Below are 21704 nucleotides of genomic sequence, written 5' to 3'. Positions count from 1 at the left end.
TCCTGCTTCAAGCGGGGGCTTTCTGTACCCTGCAGGGTGAGCTTAGGCAATCCACTTCTCTCTGAGCTCCGGTTTCCTCACCTGCAGAATGAGGCGGAGCTGCGGGGAAGCTTCCAGCTCTGGTGTTCTGAGGGCTCATGCAGGACTTGCCCCCACCCAGCCCAGCCCCCGGGGACCCCTGCGTTCAGAGCCTGGGAGCGAGTGCAGGGACTGCAGAGGAGCTGTACCCCAAGCTCAAGAGCTGCCTCAGTATTGCAGGACCCATCCCCGGGACTTCGACTTATGAAGAAAGCTCATTGTCACCCGGTTTCACAGAGGAGGAAGAAGAGGTGAGGCAAGGTACCAGGCCCTTCAGCAGGCAGCAGAGCTGGGACTGGGCACTGAGACAGTCTCACGTCAGGCTTTCTGAGCTGGGCTCGGGGAGCCCGACCCTGACGTGTAATAGATGTGGCCCTTATCCTGTCTGGGCACCTGCACCCAGGTACCCAGAAATGCTGGTTTCAGGGTAGTGGGGGTGAATCCAGGACAGGAGCGGTGGGGGGTCAGAGATGCCAGCCCAGCGCTGAAGTTGACTGGGCACAGGCCAGGCTCAGATCCAGAGGGACGGATGGATAGAAGGGGGTCTGGGAGGTTGGGGTGGGGGTCTTGCCTCGGGCTCAGCAAGTGTCAGGGAGCTGGACAGGAAGCAGCCCTCTTCCCTCTCTGCCCTCCTGGCTGCAGAGCCCCAGGGCCTGCGTGCTCCACCTGGGGGCCGAGGGAGGGCGGGGAGGACGTTTGGATACGGGATGAGTCCCTGGTCTGGGGAGGGCTTCAGCCAGAGGCCACTCCACCCAGGCCCTGGCCTGAGCCCCCAGCTCTCTTCTACCAGGTTTGTGGGGGGCTGATGGCTTTATCTTTGCCTTGTGATGTGTGGCCCATGGTTTCCTGCCAAGAACTTCTGTTTCCGGAGGCCCAGCAGGGCCGCCCAGGCCGAGTCAGGAGGGGCAATGGGGCTGGGCCTGGGTGGCCCCCCTCCAGCCCCGCCCCCATCTATCTTTGGGAATTTATTTGTTCACAGGCACGGCTGGCCCACAGTCCATCGCCTGCCAGGGGCCAAGAGCAGCTCTGACCACCCAAGGACGCTCCCACTCAACTCAAGTGCTGCCAACCGACCTCTGACTCCTGACCTCTGGATCCACCTGTCCCGCCCTGCTCTTTGTGAGGGGTGGGGAACCTCCAGAAGCTTTGCCTCCGTAAACGCTGTGAGCACTGACGCCTGGCTCACCCCTGGGGAGCCAGGGCTTTGCAACGGGCTCGGTTCTCAGCCCCTAGCCTGGCCACCATGGCGCAGCGGATCCAGGATGAGCTGGCTTCCTTCTTCTTTGAGTACGACACCCCCCGGATGGTGCTTGTGCGCAACAAGAAGGTGGGCATTGTCTTCCGCCTGATCCAGCTCGTGGTCCTGGTCTACGTCGTTGGGTGAGTGTGGACCCCCCTCCCCGCTGCCCCCCGTCACCAGCCCCCAGCCAGGGCTTGTCCTCCAGGCTCTGCGATGCCTCCCATGACCCCAGAGAGCCCCTCTTTCTCTCATGGCTGTCATCCCTCCTGACAAACCCTTCTGGTGCCCTTCAGAAGGAATGGGAACCTACTAACCCGCTGCTGAGATGGGGACACAGGGATGAGGGGCAGCCCTGCCTCCAGTCATATGGGGACAAGAGGTTAAGCCATTGGGCTCTGAGGAACTGACTCATGGCTAACGGTTCCCTCGAGTGGCTTCCCACAGAGCCCTTCCACCTCTGACCTCCCAATGCACTGCTGAGGGATGGAGGCAGTGCCTCACCTTACAAGCCAGCGTGGGATAGACCCTGCTCCCATCTGCCCGCCTGAACTAGAAGCATCCTGGGTTGCTCGAGACTCTGAGCGGAGACACCTGGAGGTTCAGAACACTTGGTGCCTTAAAGGCACCATGTCACACGAAGGTCGGAGGTCGGTTCTGGCCCCAGGGATGACAGCCCCTTTCTGGGCATCATGGGACCTATCCCACCCACCCCGGGCTGCAGGGGCAGAAATAGGTGGGACTCACCTATGGGCTGCTATTCTGGGGTCCACACAAGGCCATCTTCCTGGCTGTCTTAGCAGGTGCTTATGTGATCACACGCGTGGTGTGTGGATGCGTGTGTGTCATACCCAGAGCTCTGCATGGGCTGTATGTGCCTTCCTGTGTCTGGGCACCTGCTTATCGGGTGTGGCTGTGGGGTGTGTCTCTGGGACTGAGTGCCCAGGGGGGTGGTGAGCAGGGCAGGGGGCAGGTGCACTTACAGTGACCCCACAGAGGGCTCCCGGAGGCCCCAGGGCCACTGAAGGGGGTTCAGCCCCTGCTGGGGGGTCTGGGGCACCAGTAACCTTGCCCTCTGGTCTCCACATTCCCATTTTTGCCGTGAGACCAAACCAGGGCAGGCTGACCAGGAGCCAAATGGAGACCACATAGCCCTGGTTCCCCCAGGGCCTTCATCATCCGAAACAGCCTCCCCTCGGCTCCATCTGGCCCCCAAAGCCTCAGAACCGAGCAGGTGGAGCACGGCTACAGACCAGCCCTCCGAGACCTTTTGGCTTCGGCCTTCTGTCCACAAACCAATTTGATATCTGCAGTGTCACTGAGCTTGTGAGGGAAACGGACCCAGAGGGGAGCAGTGGAGCTTCCAGGTCACGCAGCGAGTCAGCCTCCAGTCCCAGTTTGAACCGGGGCCTCCTGGTCCCCGGCCTCCTCCTCTCCTACCTCTTGAGGGTGAACCCCTCTAATGGGTTCACCATTAGCCACACTCCTGATCCTCCTGGGAAGGGAGGGGTTGCCCAGCCGGGCCCAGTCGACCCCTTGCCCCAAGAGGCCGGGAGAATGTTGTCCTCACTGTGGCCCCCTGTAGTTCCCTGTTTCTGCTTCCGGGTCAGCACTGGGAGCAGTGCCATGCCTCCTTTTGTGTGTTGGTCACAGACTGTCAGAGGGAAAGGGGACAGTCCTCCCACCCCACCCCCAGCTGCAGCATATGCCCCAGGGCGCCACCCGGTGCTGAACACATGCCTCCAGGGACGAGGACCTCTCTCCCTCGCCCCCCAGTCAGTGCACTCAGCTTCCAAATGGACGTGGACTCCTTAGGGTTGCCAAGACTCACTAACTTAGCCAGGTTTTCACAGCTACAAAGACGCAGGATCAGGATCTGAATCCAGCTGTGTGGCTCCAAAGTCGGCCTTGACATCCTGGAAAGGAAATATGCTCAGAGAAGGGCACTGACCTGCCCAAGTCACAAAGCAGAGGGAGGAAGGCAGGGTCTCTTTGAAACACCCGCTAACCTGACCCTCAAACTCCGGCTGGAGCTGCGACTCCTGCTGTCTCTGGCGCCCTCATCTGGCCACTTCCCATCACTGCACAGACGGCTCAGCCAGGCACCCACTGCCATTGACCAAACCCTGGCTGCACTTGGTCTCACAACCTGAGGTTTCGGTTTCTCAACTGTTTCACGGAGCAGGGGGTTGGGAGACCCTCTAAAGACATTGCCTGAAGGCTGAATAATTTGCTCTTTCCTGAGGAGGGATGGCCTCTCTTTAATTACTCCCACCTCCCAAGGCTCCCCTGGTGGTCAGACAGTAAAGAATCTGCCTGTAATGCAGGAGACCCAGGTTCAATCCCTGTGTTGGGAAGATCCCCTGGAGGAGAAAATGACAACCCACCCCAGTATCCTTGCCTGGAGAATTCCATGGACAGAGGAGCCTGGTGGGCTGCAGTCCATGGGGTCTCAGAGTCAGACATGACTGAGCGATTGAGCATAGTGAGACGGTTAGGACTTCTCTGGTTAAGAATTCACCCGCCAGTGCAGGGGACACAGGTTCAGTCCCTAGTCTGGGAAGATGCCTCGGGGCACCTTCCGCTCATGTGCCGCAATTACTGAGCCTGCACTCTAGAGCCTGTGAGCTGCCACTACTGAAGTCTGTGCACCCTAGAAGCTGTGCTTCACAACGAGAGAAGCCACGGCAATGAGAAGCTCAGCACCGCAACTAGAGAGTAGCCCCCGCTCACTGCAACTAGAGAAAGCCTGCACGCAGCAACGAAGACCTAGTGCAGACAAAAATAAATAAAGGAATAATATTTTAAAATTCAGACAGTTAATTTACAGTGAGAGCTGTCTCCTGGGAGGTGATGAGCTCTCCGTACTGGAGATGTGTAGGCAGTGGGCTGTCATTCTTGACCGTGCAGGTCCATACATGGGGTATGCTGGGACATGTCCCTGTCTGGCCTGCTCTGGTCAGGGGAGGAGAGAGGTCTGGCTGCACACACAGGTGGGTCTCAAGGGGATTTGTGAATGTCATGTGGGAAGGGGAGTCTGGGAAGGCTTCCTGGAGGAGGTGACACAGTGATAGAACCAGGCTTGAGCAAAGGCCAGGAGGCTGTAGTCCAGGCAATCTTGCTCTTGGCTTTCCTGTGGGCCTTCTGTGTGCCCCTATATGGAGCACTTGAAGCCACATGTCTCTGATCCTTATCAGAGTAAGGAGAGATACAAGTTATCGCTGGGAGAGAGGTATCTGAGGACACTTATCCAGCATCTTCTTTGTATCTAGGGCTGTGTCAGGTTCCCTGGGATAGAGGTGGGGTACAGGGTGGACAAGGAGAGAGAGAGAGAGAGAAGCTGGGGATGGATTAGCTGGAACTTCTTGGTTTCCATTGGCAGAAACCCAATCAAAATGAAGAGTTAGGGGTATTGATTGGTTTGTGTAACTGAAAAATCAGTGCAGGCTTCAGGCCTGGCTGGATCCTCCACGATGAAGGTGCAGAAGCAGCACATTCTATGGGATGGTGAGGAATTCAGGTTGGTCTCATTGGGTTCTCCAAAAAAGCAAAGCCAGGCTCTCCTCTTCTCGGCTCTGGTTTCCTCCATGGAGGTCTCATTCTCAAGTCGACTCTATCCACAGAGTGGAAAAAAGGCCACTAGCAGCCGTGGGGCACAACTCTGATCTCCTCCTCCAAAGTTCCAGTGAAGTCCCAGGTCCAACTCTTATTGGCTGGGATTGGGTCATGTGCTCATCTCAGAACCAATCAATCAGTGTGGCCAAGGAAAGGGAGTATCCTGATTGGTGGAGCCTGGTTGAGTACCCACCTCAGTCCAGGCGCTTCTGCCGGAAAGCAGAGTGTGAACAAAGGTCCTGGGTCAAGAAGGGAACAGCAAAAGAGTCGCTAGGATTAGGCTGGGGGAGCATGAAAGGAGCCAAGGGAGAGGGGAGGGAGGAGCAAGCAGGGCCACTGGCTCAGACCTCTCAACTCTGAGCTAAGGAACATGGGCTTTTTTCTGTATGTGCTGGAGGGCCATGGGGAGGGGGGCGGGGGGGGGCGGGTGTCTAACAGGGGAAGGCCCAGGACAGGCAGGTGCTGGGGTAGAGTGGGGCCGTCAGAGGCAGGACATCTGAGAAGCAGCAGTGATGACAGGAGAAGGTGAGGCCAAGGAAGAAGCAGTAGCAAGGAAGACAGGTCATCATCTCGCGGGCCCCGTGCTGGGGGTGGCCACCCCTCAGCCTCTTCTGCCCATCATTGCAGCACTGAGCGATGTGACCGGCATGGCCAGAGTTCCTGGCTTCTCAGGAGCGGTAGGAAACTGGAATTTATGGATGAAAGGAACATTTCTTCGTTTTTAGAGGCTGGTGACTCATTCAAAACATTTAAAGACATAAATCATCAGCTTGACTTGTCTGCATGTTGATTAACCCCTGAGCTTCCCGTGTGGGCTGCCGCTCTGAACACAATCCTTCCTGAGCTTGGAGTCTGGTCTGGGCCCTCCCCAAGGATGCTCTGCCTGCTTGATAGTGCGTGGACCAAGGTTACACCCTGTATCACCAACTGCATGACCTGTCCCCCCTGTCCCATGTCAGAGCTGCCCTGGAGTCTGATCCAGCTCCTCTTGTGTCTCAGCCCCTCCCCCTACAAAAAGTTCTCTGGGTCTTTTGGTGAAAGCCAAGGGGAGACAGGAAGGATGGAGGGATATAAAGAATATGAGCATGAGGCAGGGCAGGGCAGGGGGCTGGGGGTGGGGCGTGAGCATCGCCATGTCCAGGCTGTGAGCCTGGGGGCTGGGGTAGGTACTGTGCTTTTCTGCAGGATGAAGGCACCAGAAAAGTAAGTTCTGTGGGGAGTTGAGGCGTTCAGTTTGGCCCAGTTGAACTTTTGTTTTGAGATGGATTTCCCATGTCATAACATTCATCCTTTCAAAATATGCAAGTTGGTGGTTTTTAGTATAATCACAAAGTTGTGTAACCATTGTGCTCAATCGTGTCCAACTCTTTGCGACTCCATGGACTATAGCCCGCCAGGCTCCTCTGTCCATGGAATTTTCCAGGCGAGAATACTGGAGTGCGTTTGCCATGCCCTCCTCCAGAGGATCTTCCCAACTCAGGGATCGAATTCATGTCTCCTGCGTCTCCTGTATTGGCAGGCAGATTCTTTACCACTGAGCCACCATCACCACTATCTAATTCCAGAATATTTGCACTACCCCAAAATGAACTTCATTGGAAGGACTGGTGTTGAAACTGAAACTCCAATACTTTGGCCACCTGATGCAAAGAGCTGACTCATTTGAAAAGACCCTGCTGCTGGGAAAGATTGAGGGCAGGAGGAGAAGGGGACAACAGAGGATAGATGGTTGGATGGCATCACCAACTCGATGGACATGGGTTCAGGTGGACTCCGGGAGTTGGTGAAGGACAGGGAGGCCTGGCGTGCTGTGGTTCATGGGGTCACAAAGAGTCGGACATGACTGAGCGACTGAACTAAACTAAAAATGAACTTCACACCGTTAACAATCATTCCCCATGTCACCTCCTTACCCCTTACTTTGCCTATTCTGGATATTTCATGTAGATAAGATCATACAACATGTGGCCTTTTTGCGTCTGGCTTCTTTTACTTAGCATCATGTTTGCAGATTCATCCATGTTGGTTATAACCTGTCAGTTCTTCAGTCCTTTTCAGGGCTGGATAATACACCACTGTATGGAAATTCCACACTTTGCTGGACATCTGAGTTGTTCCCACTTTTTGCTTGTGAATAATGTTGTAAACATTTGTGTGTGAGTTCCTATGAGGATATGTTTTCACTTTTCTTGGGTATTCAGTTCCTGGTAGTAGCTTATGGTGAATGGTGTCAGGTTCTTGATCTCCGAAGAAGATTTAGCTTTGGGACCAGGGACCAGGCTTACTCACTCAAGAGCTTTTGTGTAGCAGAGTTTTATTAAAGTATGAAAACGGACAGAGAGAGCTTCTGACATAGGCATCAGAAGGGGGACGGAGAGTGTCCCGCTCGCTATTCTAAGCAAGGGAATTATATACGTTTTAAATTAGTTATTACAATAAATCAAAAGAATGTCTCAAGGTTGTAGAGATCTTACTAGACCCACTCCCATATTTTACATTTTAAGATAACAGGATTAGCCAGAAGGTTTTCAGGAAGGAGAAACTATCCTCAAGCAGGATACACTGTTGTTATACAACCTTTAGTACAGAGTTTAAACTGAGTTGTTTGTTGTGTAATCATCAGTTACAGGCTTAAAGGAAAAAAATGATTTATGTGACTAAGACTAAGGAATATAGAGAAAAAAAAGATGTTTGTCCTTTCCTCCTCCTTGAGAATTCCAGATCCCTATCTCCTCTTGAAGAACCCCAGACCCCTCTCTCCTTCTCAGGGACCCCGGACTTCTTATCAACCTGCCTAGGAATTGACTCTCTCACTAGGAGTGGAGTTGCTGAGTCAATGGTAATTTCATGTTTAACTTCTTTTTTAATATTTATCTATTTATTTATGGGGCTGCCTCAGGTGCTGGTTGCCACACACGAGATCTTCCTTGTAGACTCTCTGGTTGTGGTGCCTGGACTCAGCTGTTGCGGCACACGGGCTTAGCTGCTCTGTGGTATGTGAGATCTTAGTCCCAGACCAGGGATCGAACCTGTGTGCCCTGCGTTGCAAGGCAGATGCTTAACCACTGGTCCACCAGGGAAGTGCCTTCCAGACTGTTTTCCAAAGGGTTGAGTTAAGGTGGGGGCAACTGTGCGATGTGTGGAGGCAGGGTGGGCCCAGGGCAAGCGGAAGGAATGTGCGTCACCAAACACTCACAGCTGGAGCCTCAACATTTGGAGAACCTCTTTGAGAGCAGAATTGGGGTTTATTTGGTTCTTTTCTGTATTTTTCACGCCTAGAGCGGTCCTTGGCACATAACAGGGTCTGATAAATAGATACTTGTTGAATGACTAAATGAATGTGTGGGATTGAATCTCGGAGGAGAGTGCAGAAGCGGAGATGGAAAATCAGGGACAAAGTGTGCCTGCAGCGGTGCACATAGGGTTCCGCCTGGGCCGAGAATAGAAGCCAGGGGACGGGGCCAGATTGACATTTAAGGAGGAATTAGTGAAGGAGGACCAGAAACCGTAAATAAATTGGATTGTTTTTTTATGGGCTAACTGCATGCCAAGCACTGTGCTGATTTCCTTAAAGAGAACTCACGGGGGCATCCTCCAATCACCTGGACGCTTTCTCTTCTTGAGGCCCAGGCTCAGTGAGTGGCTGCGTTTGTTGAATCAGCAGCATCTTTGAGGCAGGTGCCTTCACTTCCTTTTTAACTGAGAAATCTAGGGCTCAAGAGGTTTAGTCTTTAGCCTGAAGCCACACAGCTGGTGAGTGGCGCTGCTGGTACTTGAACCTTGACCTCCGCGGCTCCAGAGGCCGCTCTCCCAGCCATTCCACCACGTGATCTCTCCCACAAGGGGCTGTTAAAGAAGAGAGACCAGGTCAGGGTGTTGTGGAGGGTGAGGAGGAAAGAATGGGAAAGAGAATTTCTGGAAGAGGAGGGGCTTCTGAAGATGCTGGTGTCTTTGGCATCAGGCCCCCTCGGTGGCCTTCCTGGGGTGGTGACTACGAGACCCAGTCCAGGTGAGCATGGCTTTGGGGGGTGGGCCAAATGGCCCCATGGTCATTCTGTTATTGTCAGAACTAAGGTCACTGAGGCCAGATTTGGGCCTCCCGGGACTGACAGCCCCTGGGGGTAGACACAGCAGGGAATAGCGACATTGGCTCCAGGGCACAGCCTCCGTGTGGCTCCCAGTAGACATGTTGATGCCAGGCTGCTCTGCGGAAAAGGGGGCAGAATCCTGGGCTGGGGACTTCGAGCCTGGGGTCTGTCTCAGACACAGAAGGGACACTCCCTTCAGTTCAGTTCAGTTGCTCAATCGTGTCCAACTCTTGGCAACCCCACGGACTACAGCATGCCAGGCTTCCCTGTCCATCTCCCAGAGCTTGCTCAGACTCATGTCCATCAAGTCGGTGATGCCATCCAACCATCTCATCCTCTGTCGTCCCCTTCTCCTCCCACCTTCAATCTTTCCCAGTATCAGGGTTTTTTCCAATGAGCCGGTTCTTCGCATCAGGTGGCCAAAGTATTGGAGTTTCAGCTTCAGCCTCAGTCCTTCCAGTGAATATTCAGGACTGATTTTACACTCCCTTTGGCCTCTCTTTTTCCATCTCTACATGAGGAGTTGGTTTTGGGCAAAGAAAGAAATAAGGCTAAGATGTCAGGAATGAGAGCTGCCAAGAGGCGGGCCTGTGACCTCTCCCGCAGCGAGTTCAGAATATGGGACAGCTCCCTATCTTCCCTGACAACAGCGACTTCAGACGGCCCACCTTCCCTGGTGGGGCTGGAGACAGAGAGGCAGGCTCAGGAAGCATTAGGAGGCTCCGTTGGGCCTCACCTGTTGCCATCCGAGACCTGCAGGGGGCAGCAGTGACCATGCTTAAGTTTGGGAGGTGTGACCATGCTTAAGTTTCTGGGGGCCAGCACCAGGCTGTGGTCCGGGAGGGGGATGGCAGGGAAGGGGCTTAAAGGAGAGGAGTGGACCCTAGGAGTGGAGAGGAGGACATGGTGGGCTGCCTTCCTGGGGCCTGGAGCAGGGAGACACCCCCAGAGAGCCAGCAGTGGCTCTGAGAATAAGAGGCCAGGAGAATCCTGTCTTGGGGCCTGAGTTCTGGGGGACAGAAGAGGGATTTTGAGCTCTGCTTTGGACAGGTGGGTTAAAGGTAGTATGAACAGTGACAGAGGCAGAAACACACCTCCCGACACTCAGTCGCAGCCACAGATGTGCTCACAGATTTGCCCTGGAGATACACAACTACACACTCTGATGGGTACCATGGATCACACACACACACACACACACACACACACACACACTCTTACAGTGAACCGCCAAGATTCTTTCCTGAAGGAAGGGGACCACACCCTGGAGAGGAGTATTCTCCAGAACTCTCATTTGTAAGCAGTGGAAACCAAATCCAAACTGGCTTAAATAAAGGAAAAGAACTTATGAGCTCATGTAACTGGAAAGTCCAGAAGTAGATTTTTCAACATGCTTCAGGTATGGCAGTATCCAGGTGCTCAAACAGCACTGTCAGCAGTCCAGTCCTCCCCATCTCCCGGCCTGGCTTTCTCTTAAGCTGGTTTCCTTCTCAGGCTTGCTCTCTCCGTGAGATAACAGATGACTCACCATAGTTTTGGTCTTGTAACCACCTGGCTTAGCCACCCAGCCGAGATGATGTCTCTTTCTCAGTAATTCCCAGAAAAATTCTGGCCTCATTGCTGAAACTCCTCGGGATTCTGTGCCCATGCTTAGACCCATTGCCATTGCAAGGGGAATGGGACATTGCTTAGCAAGCGGTGGTCATGTGTCCCCACCATGGGGCTAGGAAGGAGGTTGGCCCCACGAAACCTCCCAGATTAAAAATGAAGAACCTAAAGTAACAGGGGTTCTTTTTTGAAAATATTCATGTATGTGGCTGAGTTGGGTGTTCGTTGCAGCATGCAGGATCTTTAGTTGCAGCATGAGAACTCTTAGTTGCGGCTGGTGGGATCTAGTTCCCTGGGCACCTAGCATTGGGAGCGTGGAGTCTTAGCCGTTGGACCACCGGGGATGTCCCAAGAGCCGGGGTTCTTGATGCTGGGAGGGGAAGACCAGAATTTCCCAGGAAAGCTGGGAGGCCTCCAACCTGAGCCACTCCCACCAAGGCCTCACCTGGGGCCAGATGCTATAAGTCCCTCAAAGGGCCACTTGCCCCCTCTGGCTTCTCTTCCAGTCAGTCCCCCTCCCCAGGAGCTCCCAGCATGGCTGAGATAATAGCAGCTAATGTCTGTCTGGAGAAGGCAATGACACCCCACTCCAGTGCTCTTGCCTGGAAAATCCCATGGACGGAGGAGCCTGGTAGGCTGCAGTCCATGGGGTCGCTAAGAGTCGGGCACGATTGAGCGACTTCACTTTCACTTTTCACTTTCATGAATTGGAGAAGGAAATGGCAACCCACTCCAGTGTTCTTGCCTGGAGAATCCCAGGGATGGGGAGCCTGGTGGGCTGCCGTCTATGGGGTCGCACAGGGTCGGACACGACTGAAGTGACTTAGCAGCAGCAGCAACGTCTGTCTGTACAGTGCTTACCCCATGTCAGTTTCCATTCTAAGTGCTTTTCCAGGCATTGACTCACAGCACAAGTACTGTTGGTACTCTTGTTGTTTACGTTTTACAAGGAAACTGAAACAGAGAGGAATTGAATAGCTTCCCCAAATCATAGAGCCTGTGAGATGCAAGCCCGGACTTGGACACCAAAGGTCAGGCTCTCAGCCATCATCATGCTCTGCTATTTCTCAGTGGGAGGGACTCAGGAAGGAAGGAGATAGGGATGAAGACTGGGGTCCAAGAAGCTTGAAAAGTGAAAGTGTTAGTTGCTCAGTCGTGTCCGACTCTTTGTGACTCCATGGACTATGGCCCGCCAGGCTCCTCTGTCCATGGGGATTCTCCAGGCAAGAATACTGGAGTGGGTTGCCATTTCCTTCTCCAGGGGATCTTCCTGACCCAGGGATCAAACCCAGATCTCCTGCACTGCAGGCAGATTCTTTACCATGTGAGCCCCTAAGAAGCTTGGCCTCCAACAAACCCTACTCTTGGAAAAGAAGCTGAAAGAGACCTGCAGGGGCTCTTCTCCGTAGGAATTAGCATTTTCCTAGTGAAAAGGATGGAGCTCCAGCACAGGGAGGCAGGTGAAGATTTCCTGCCTCCAGCCCCACAAGAAGCCTTAGGAGTAGAGTGGCCTCAAAGATGCACTTGGGGACGGGAAGGGAAAGGACTTCCCCTCCCTGGGGGAGGGAGGAAGTGGCAGTGGCCCACAGCCTTGTGCCATCCTGGAGTGGCCCTGCCCAGCTCTGGCTCCTCTGCCCTCCTCATCCCCCTCCAGGTGGGTGTTTGTCTACGAGAAGGGCTACCAGACCTCGGGCAGCCTCATCAGCAGTGTGTCTGTTAAACTCAAAGGTCTGGCTGTGACACAGCTCCCAAGCCTGGGCCCCCAGGTCTGGGATGTGGCCGACTACGTCTTCCCAGTGCAGGTGAGCTGACTGTGCGGGGGGCACCTCCCACCCACAGGGCGTGCAGGCTCAGAGCTGGGTTAGGCTCTGTCCCGCCTCCCTGTGGGCCTCAGTTTCCCTGCGAACGAGGGACAGATGCAGCCCCGTACCATCAGCCCACTCTGATGTCATGAGTGTTGAGGCTGCTGGGGGTCCTGTGGGTTCTGGGGGCTGGCTGGGACCATGCTGGTGTTCTCCGGGCTCTTCCAGCTCAAAACCCTGTCTTGCCCTCCCCCTGCCTCTCACTTCCAGGGGGACAGTTCCTTCGTAGTCATGACCAATTTTATCGCCACCCCCCGGCAGGCTCAAGGTCACTGTGCAGAGGTGAGGACTGTTACCCATTCCCTGTTTTTTGAACCTTCAGGAAAAAGTAATGTGGAAGAGGAGGTCCCCCGGAGTATTGGAGGGAAAGCCTGATTAAGCCTCCCTGTGGGGCCGTAATGGTGGAATTTCAGGCATAGATTCACACAGAGTGATAGCCCACCGTTGGCAGAGCTGAGGCTTCCCTCCCAGCTGTGTGTCAAGCGGGATGCTGAGCCTCAGTGCCTGCCCAGTCCCCAACACCTTCCCTCCGAATCCCTGCCAGCTGACATCGGCCCTGGGACAGCTGGGCACAAGCCCAGAGAGGTCCAGGCGGTGCGGGGACTGGGGAAAGGAGGATGTGAGCAAGGGTCACCCTGTAGGGATCTCAGATCCTGCCCCACACCATCCCTAGGGCCCTGGGCGGGGGGGGGGGGGGGGCGCGGGTGGGATGTCGTGTATCTACTCAGGACCCAACCCAGAGGGCCTATGGCCAGCAGCTCTCTCCTCCCCAGAACCCGGAAGGGGGCACGTGCACAAATAATAGCGGCTGCACCCCGGGAAAGGCAGAGAGAAAGGCCCAAGGTAAGGCCGTTCTCCTCTGCAGCTCCAGGCTTCCTCCACCAGGAAGTCCTTCCTGCCCCCTCCCCTCCTGCCACCCTGACCTTGGCCTCCCCCATCCCAGAAGGTCTGTCTTCAGGCTCCTGCTCTTGGGTGCCCCATCACTGGGGGCTCCCAGGAGTGGGGCCTGGGGACTCTCCTCTGCCGTCCCAGCTTGGGGTGGGCACCCAGGGATTCCACCCTCGCTGCAGGCATCCGCACGGGCAAGTGTGTGGCCTTCAACGACACGGTGCAGACATGCGAGATCTTCGGCTGGTGCCCCGTGGAGGTGGACGACAACATCCCGTGGTAACGCCCTGTCCTTCCCGGGAGCGGGGAGCAGGGTCCCCAGCCCAGATAGAGGGGCGTCCGGATCTGTGCTCTGGGAAGGTCTGTCCCCACTTCTTCCAACCCCACCCACACCCCATCTGTGCCGCCCAGGCCAAAGATGCCTCAGCCCCTGATCAAGGGGCCTAGGAGTCCACATTACAGCACACCCACCCCTCCGATGACCCAGGAAGATCCCATGGGTTCTCACAGTCCCAGCCCCCCAGCCCAGCTCCCGTGGGCCCAAGAGGGATTCCTGGGGAGGGGCTGGTGAGTGAGTTCGGTCTCCTCCAGCCCCGCCCTTCTCCGAGAGGCCGAGAACTTCACTCTCTTCATCAAGAACAGCATCAGCTTTCCACGCTTCAAGGTCACCAGGTTCGTGGGAAAAGCAGGCAGAGACACAGGAGGCCCTTGGAGGCCACCACTTGTCCCCTCTGTCACCCTGCACTCGCGCTGACTTCCTTCTGGGGCAGAAGCTCAGCCGGGCCCCTGCAAGTGGGGCGGCTGCCTTCAGCTCCAAGGGCTGTGGGAGGAGCGTCTCTGGGGCCTGGGAGGGAGGGGCTCCCGAGCTCCCCGGCCAGGGTGGGTACCCTTCCAGCTGGCATGCTGCTGCCTTCTTGCCCGCGCAGGCGCAACCTGGTGGAGGAGGTGGATGCCCGCTACATGAAGACCTGCCTCTTTCACAAGACCCTGCACCCTCTGTGTCCAGTCTTCAAGCTCGGCTACGTGGTACAGGAGTCAGGCCAGAATTTCAGCACCTTGGCCGAGAAGGTATAATGCCGGGTGCGTGGGGAGGCCTGGACCCCAGATCACTGGGCCTTATTTTTTGACCTGGGTTAACAGGCCCAATTAACCACCCCATCCCTCCAAGTCCCTGGTTCTGGTTGACCATATATACAGACCTGTCCCTTAATATTGGGGCCCCTGAGATGCAGGCCTGTGTCCTTGGCAGGCCCTGGCATGGACCTGGCACCGAGGAGGTGCCCAGAATGAATGGCCATAGGCAGATACGACCTGGATATCTTCTGAGGGCCTGCTGTTTTTCTTTTTCGTTTATTAATTAATTTTTGGATGCGTTGAGTCTTCGTTGCTGCATGCGAGCTTAGGCTACTCTAGTTGCAGCGAGTGGTGACTACACTGTAGTTGCAGTGAGCAGGCTTCTCGCTGTGGTGGCTTCTCTTGTTGGGGAGCACGGGCTCTAGGGCATAAAGGCTTCAGAAGTTGCAGCACACAGGCGTAGTTGTCCCACAGCAAGTAGGATCTTCCCAGACTGGGGATCAAACCCATGTCCCCCTGCATTGGCAGGTGGATTCTTAACCACTGAACTACCAGGGAAGTCCTGCCTTTTAAATATTAGATAAAAGCAACTTAAACCCCATGGTCCATGCCCTTGACAAGTCCTGTGCCTGCCTGGGGTTACTGGGGATTCTGGAGGAATTCTCAGATGTGCAGTCGCGTGGGGTTCCGAGAGGAGGGGAACCTTATAAGGAGCACAGACCAGCCTGACTGGGTTCAGATCCTGGCTCTGGCCTGAACAAGCCACATGACCTCAGACAAATTCCCTACCTTCCGTGTTTCTGAGCTTGTACTCATGTGAAGTGGGAGAAATAAAAGTACAAGTCTTGCGGGGTTGTCCTGAGGTCAAGTGAGTTCACACACAGGATGGCACTTCAGCACTGCCTGGCCCGAGGCATCCAAGGTACATGTTCCCCCATGATTCGTATCATCAGGCTCCTGCAGGACTCAGAGATGGAAATCAGTCCCTTTCTGTGACATCACCTGCCAAAACAACTCGCTCACCCCTTGTGGTTGTTTGGTCGCTCAGTCTTGTCTGACTCTTCTGCAACTCCATGGACTGTAGCCCGCCAGGCAAGAATACTGGAGTGGGTTGCCATTTCTTTCTCCAGGGGATCTTCCCGGCCCAGGGATCGAACCCACGTCTCCTGCTTGGCAGACAGATTCTTTACCACTGAGCCACCTGGCAAGCCCTCATTCACTATACCTTTAACTAGTATGGGGGTCAACAAACTTTCTTTAAGGGGCCAGAGAATAAACATGAGCCACAGGTCACATGGTTTCCGTTCCAACAACCCAGGGCAAAGGCAACCACAGACAATAGGTGAACCACATTTGGCCCTCAATCCTCAGTTTGCCAACCCCCGGAGGGGGTTTACTCTGTAGCAACACACAGGACCAGAAAGCTGAATGTTATAGTTTTCCCTTTTCCTAAAAATCTCCCTGCCACCCACACTGGGAACTTCTCACCCATCACCATTGTCTGCAAGCATCTAGCCTCCCACTTACCTGCCTAGCTCCACGCCTGCTCTGACCTGACACAACTCTCCTCTTGCTCAGCCCACCCCGACCTGTCCCTGGTTCTTGCCTCGCCCAGAGGAGCTTCACGGTCTCAGGTTCTTTCTTCCCAGCCCATGTCTTTACAGACTTACTTTTAAAAGTATGTGTTATTTATTTATCTGACTATGCCGGGTCATACTGTGTCACACGGGATCTTCGATCTTCCTTGCGGTGAGCGGTTTCTTTAGTTGCAACATGCGAACTCTGAGTTTTGGCATGTTCCCTGATCAGGGATCGAACCTGGGCCCCCTGCATTGGGAGCACAGGGTCTTAGCCACCAGGGAAGTCCCTACAGACTCACTCTTTAATTCAACAGCGATTTCCTTGCCTCCCATGCTAGGACTCAGGAATTGGTGCAAATGAGACAGTCCCACCCTTGTGGAGTTTATGGTCATGGGTGAATAACCACAGAAAATAAATATATGGCTATAAAGTAAAACATGTTTTAGAAGAAAACACTTTAGAAGGACTCACAGGGGCACATTTGAGACTAAGGGTGGTGGTTAGGGGAGGACTCTCAGGAGAAGTGACCAAAGGATGAGAAAGAGGCAGCCTTGTAGGAATGGGAGCTGGGGGAGGGGTGACTGCATGTGCAAAGGCCCTGAGGTGGGAAGAATTTGGTGTATTCTAGAAACTGGAGGGTGATGGGTGGGAGCTGGGGCCAGAGAGGGTGACAGGACCTCAACCCTCAAGCAGCTTCTCAGGGTCTCTTCTCAAACAAACAGCTAAACAAAAACATTCCCTCTTCAAGAGACTGCTGGCAACAGTTATCAGGCAGGAGTTCCTGATCCTACACCCTGGATCTTGAGCTCCTGTGTCCCTGGCAGGGCGGGGTGGTGGGCATCACCATCGACTGGCACTGTGACCTGGACTGGCACGTGCGGCACTGCAAACCCATCTACGAGTTCCACGGGCTGTACGAGGAGAAAAAACTGTCTCAAGGCTTCAACTTCAGGTGCCTGCCGGGCCCCCACCAGCGCATCTTTCCTTGGGGCCCTGCGGGTTTTTCTACTCCCATCATCCCTTGAGATCAAGCAGGTGTCCCCAGGAGGGGAGCAGAGGAGCCTGGGAAACTCCCATCCTCCTGGGGTTGGCCAAGCAGGGAGCACAAGCTTAGAGGCCTGAGCCCCACCCCGGCTCTCCATTCCCTTGAGGCCCACCTGGCCAGGACTGGCTGGGGAAATTGCCAACGTCAGGAGTTAGGGTGATGGTTGAATATAGCATTCGTGAAATGAGGCTTGGATTCCTGCCAACGATTCCCCTTCTATATAATATTGGGGGCATGGGGCTTCCTCATGGACCTCTAAGGGCTCCTGTGTCCCTGATGGTCTGGGAACTCTTGAACCAAGACGTTTCTCCATCATTCTTGTGACCTTTCCCCTTCCCCAAGATTTGCCAGGCACTTTGTGGAGAATGGGACCAACTACCGGCACCTCTTCAAGGTGTTTGGGATTCGCTTTGACATCCTGGTGGACGGCAAGGTGAGTGTCTGGTGTGAAGGGCAGCCTGAGACACATTCTTGGTTCCTGCTGGTGTCTCTGGGGTGTCTATGGTTTTAGGCAATGGGAAATTGGATGGGCCTCATTCAGCACTTCCATATCTGATAACGTGCTGTTGCAGGCAGGGCTTTCCAGCCTATGAATACATTGCCCCTCTATCTCCCCATGTCCAGGGTGGCAGAGCCAAGGTCAAAACCCAGGGCTCCTGACCAGTGGCTGCGACCCCGTGCAAAGCCAGAACCGTGGGCAGTGGGCTACGGGGCCAGGAAACACTGGAGGGTGGGGAAGTCCCCCGGCCCCCAGCCTGATCTTAGGGCTTCTGAGGAAGGCCTTGTCCACCAGACCTTTCTGACCATTAACCCTTCTTTCCCCTGGGCCCTGCCACCAGGCTGGGAAGTTTGACATCATTCCCACAATGACCACCATTGGCTCTGGGATTGGCATCTTCGGGGTGGTAAGTGCTGAGGCCATGCAGTCATTGTGTTGGGGTCAGTCCCTGTCCTCCCACACCTCAGCAACAAGTTCCCACCCCAAAACCTGACCAAAATTGTTCACTCTTTCTGAGCCCACCCCACCTCCCTAGACCCACAGCCTGTCTGAGGAAACCGAGGCCCAGAGCTGGGGCAGGACAGAGGTGGGAGGGGACCTGAGTCCAGACAGCACTCAGCCTGGGCCCCGAGGTCAGCAGGGATGGAGGTGGGGTGTTCAAGGTCCTGTCCCCAGAACCCTGTGCTCTGTCCTCCACCCACCCCCCTCAGGCCACGGTTCTCTGTGACCTCCTTCTGCTCCACATCCTGCCCAAGAGGCACTATTACAAGCAGAAGAAGTTCAAGTACGCGGAAGACATGGGCCCAGGGGCGGTAAGAGAACTCCCCCACTTGGCCCCTCAGAGGCTTCAGGCCTGCATGTCTGTGCCGGGGACCCATCTGCTTCCGGGGGGCTGACCCACCACCCCCCTGATGCTCACACAGGGACAGCATGACCCTGCGGCCACCGGCTCCACCCTGGTTCTGCAGGAGAACATGAAGACATCCTGACCTCCATCCCCGGCTCCTACTGGATGCAGCAGGAGGGGAGCCCTGCTCCCTGGGGAGCTGGTGGGGTCCCAGCCAGCGCAGAGGGGTCCCTCCACCAGGGTGGAAGGATCTCCCCAGGAGCTCTCCCACCCTCTCAGCCAGGCAGACACCAAGTTGCCGGAAGCTCACAATTCTGGGCTCCAGCTCCGACTCCGCAACCCTCCCAAGGAAGCCTTCCCCAGCCTCAGCCACTCCTGGCCCCAAGCTTTGTGCCTGTCCCTCTGGGCCCTCATCCATCCATCCTGCTCCCTCGTGTCTCCAGACCTCTGCTCTCCCTAATGGCAGCCACTAGCTGCTGGTGATCTTTTAAATTTAAATTAATTAGGATTGAATAAAATTAAAACTTCAGATCCTCCAACTAGCCACATTACAACTGGTAAAGACACATGTGGCTAGCAGTTGCCCTACTGAACCACAAGAGATGTTTGCAGCATCACAGAGAGTTCTGTTGGATGGCTAACCTTGAATCCTGTTCCCTACTGGCCCCAGATCTCCCTGGGATGTTTGTCAACAGTGCTGGCACTTGGGAATTCCCTGGTGTTCCTGTGGTTAGGATTTTTACCACCAATGGCCAGGGCACGATTCCCTGGTTAGGGAGCTAGGATCCCACAAGCTGCCAGGCCAAAAACAAACAAAGAAATGCAAAAACAGTGCCGGACCCGGGCACACCCCAGATCTCCCAAACCAGAATGGCCAGGGCTGGTCACATGGTCTCCAAAGATAGCATAACCCTTCAGGACCTAAATTTTAGAACTGTTCCTGATGGGGTATCAGACTTCATTGCAGCCAGCATCACCCAGCAGGTGCAGGCCTTGAGCAGGTGTGTAATGTGCTCACAAGCCACACAGTGTCTCATGCACACATACACACGTGCACTCACCCACATGCACAACCTCCTCCCATCCACACTGTGTGTTTGAACAGCTTGGGCCCTGCAAACACAACCATCTGAACACACCTACACCCCCAGGCACAGACTCATGGTCCACGCCTTGTCGCCTCCATGGGGATGTGTTATCTTGAAGTGTGTGAGGCCAGGACGGCCCTTCTTAGTGATGGATCCTTACTCAGCTACCTCTGGTCAGGGTGGGAACCTCAGCCAAATCCTGGGCTCTCTGCCTGTGACCCAGCCCCGGCTCCTGAGGCCTGCCCAGCTCTGTTAACACAAGGTCTGAGAAATCAAGGGGTAGAGGATAATAAAAGGAATGGTGAATGAGTTCAAACCTCTGCCTTCTGCCTTTTCTTTCCCACCTTCTCTGAAACTCAGCATCCCAGCTGTGAAACTCAGGGCTGAGCTGAGTGACCGTTGAGGTCCTCCTGGATCTCTCCGTGGAGGTGGTGAGCTGACCCTTAAGCCCTGAGCCCCGCAGAGGCAGTACTGGGGATTGGTTCACCTTTATCCATGGGCCACTGTCCTGGCACAGCGCCTGAACATCGGCGCTTTTCCCAGTCTTCCACATGCCCCTCCCCTGGTTTTGAAAGGCCTAGCACTGGGACAATTAGAGACCCCAGGCATGGCCTCATGAAAGCTGGGCTGGGGAAGGGGCTGGCTGTCCTAGGAGAGAGTTGTGCTGGAGTCCCAAAGAGGAGAGGCAGGTCTTGAATGGAGACAGTGTGGGAGGGGTCTCCAGGGACCCTGCTGTGGGCATGACCCTCCGGCCACATGGGGTCTCTGGGCACCCCCATCACCATGCTCTGTCTAGAGCAGCATTGTCCGACACCAGTGACAGAACGTTCTCTATCTGTGCTGCCCAATGTAGTATTCACGTGTGGCCATTAAGTATTTAAAATGTGGCTCACGCAACCAAGGAACTGGATGTTTAATTGCATTTGTGTTAATTTAAATCGCCACATGTGGCTACTGGCTACCATATTGGATGGCATAGGCTAGCCCCACCCCTTGCCCCCAGGCCCTTGGCCTTCTGCCCTCTTCCCTAGCCAAGAGCTGTGTCTCGGATTTTACAAAACAGGAACTTTCCCTCTTCTTCCTTCTCTGGAGCTACCCGGTTTTGCACCTCCTGTTTCCTTCCCTCCTGAGCAAGCAGAGGATTCCTTCTTGATTTCCAAACCTCACCCAGCCTGGAGACCTCCCACCAGAGGCTGTCTCTCCTCTCCCACTCCTGCGTTTGCTCCCCTCTTCCACCTCCTTCTCACCCTGCTTCTCCACCCTGCTACCTTCTTGCCCTTCTGTTTCCCTGCTACTCGGCCTGCCCTCCCTTCACTGCCAACACCATTCTGGAAAGACCAGTCTACACGTATTCCCTCTGCATCCCCGCCTCTACAATTGGCCTCCAGCCCCTACCACCTTTCTAGATGCCCTTGCCAAGGTTACCAGCAGTGCCCTTGTTGCCACATTCAAGCAGACACTTCAGCCCATATCCTGCTTGGCCTGTCAGTCTCTGACACTGTTGGCCAAGCCCTGCTTTGTTGAAAGATTTCCTTTCAGCAACTCCTAGGTCCCACCCTCCCCTGATTTTCCTAGCCAGCCTAGTATACAGGGAAAAGATAGTTTTGAATTGCAGTTCTGCCACTATATGTACTTGGGCAAGTTGCTTAACTCACCAAGCTGCCTCTGTGAGTCAGGGATAATAATAGCCTCTACTCAGGTTGGGCTAAGATATATAAAGTGCCTAGCATGGAGCCTGGTACACAGCAGTGCTCTGTCCCTCTGTCTATCCTCTCTGCCAATGGTGGAGTCAGCAAGCTGTCCCCAGATATGTAGTCTCTACAGTGATACAGCCTTTGGTTCTTGGTTGGGTATGAGGCTGCCTAGAAGCTGCATTTCTCAGCCACCTCTTGCAACTGGCTCTGGTCATGTGACTAAGTTATAGCTAATTGGATGTTTGTAGAAGTGTCATGTGACACCTTCTGGGAACTTTCATTAAAAGAAAGCTGGTAGATCTTTTGCCCGGTTCTTTATCTTTGTCTCCATCTCACTGCCTGGAATTCATATGTGATGGTTGGAACTCTAGCCATCACCTTGAATCATGAGGACAAGAGTCAAATCCAGAGGTTGCTGGAGCAGTGAGTGGAAAGAGTCACATCTGGGAGGTCTTTGTGGAGCAGAGCTGGAGCAAAACTGTTGCCCCCAAACTAGGTTC

General features: G+C 54.7%; 1 protein-coding gene across 2 annotated transcripts; it reads left to right on the top strand.

The window, feature by feature from the left end:
* The first annotated feature begins 1321 nt into the window (after positions 1 to 1321).
* Positions 1322 to 19826, top strand: P2RX1 (purinergic receptor P2X 1). 2 transcript variants are annotated; one of them, NM_001205800.1, is made up of 12 exons: positions 1322 to 1458; positions 12281 to 12428; positions 12699 to 12770; positions 13262 to 13331; positions 13559 to 13655; positions 13968 to 14048; positions 14303 to 14444; positions 16856 to 16983; positions 17419 to 17509; positions 17916 to 17981; positions 18286 to 18387; positions 18499 to 18564. In NM_001205800.1, exons 1-12 carry the CDS (start codon positions 1322 to 1324, stop codon positions 18562 to 18564), a joined length of 1200 nt encoding a protein of 399 aa, NP_001192729.1. The 2 variants fall into 2 exon arrangements, with proteins under 2 accessions (NP_001192729.1, XP_059733972.1); XM_059877989.1 differs by lacking the exon at positions 1322 to 1458 and adding an exon at positions 6053 to 8939 and having other exon boundaries at positions 18499 to 19826.
* The last annotated feature ends 1878 nt before the right edge of the window (positions 19827 to 21704 follow it).

The sequence above is a fragment of the Bos taurus genome, chromosome 19 (genome assembly GCF_002263795.3).
Source record: "Bos taurus isolate L1 Dominette 01449 registration number 42190680 breed Hereford chromosome 19, ARS-UCD2.0, whole genome shotgun sequence".
NCBI lineage: Eukaryota > Metazoa > Chordata > Mammalia > Artiodactyla > Bovidae > Bos > Bos taurus.
The sequence above is the reverse complement of the archived record's forward strand: the minus strand, read 5'-3'. Positions and strand labels throughout refer to the sequence as shown.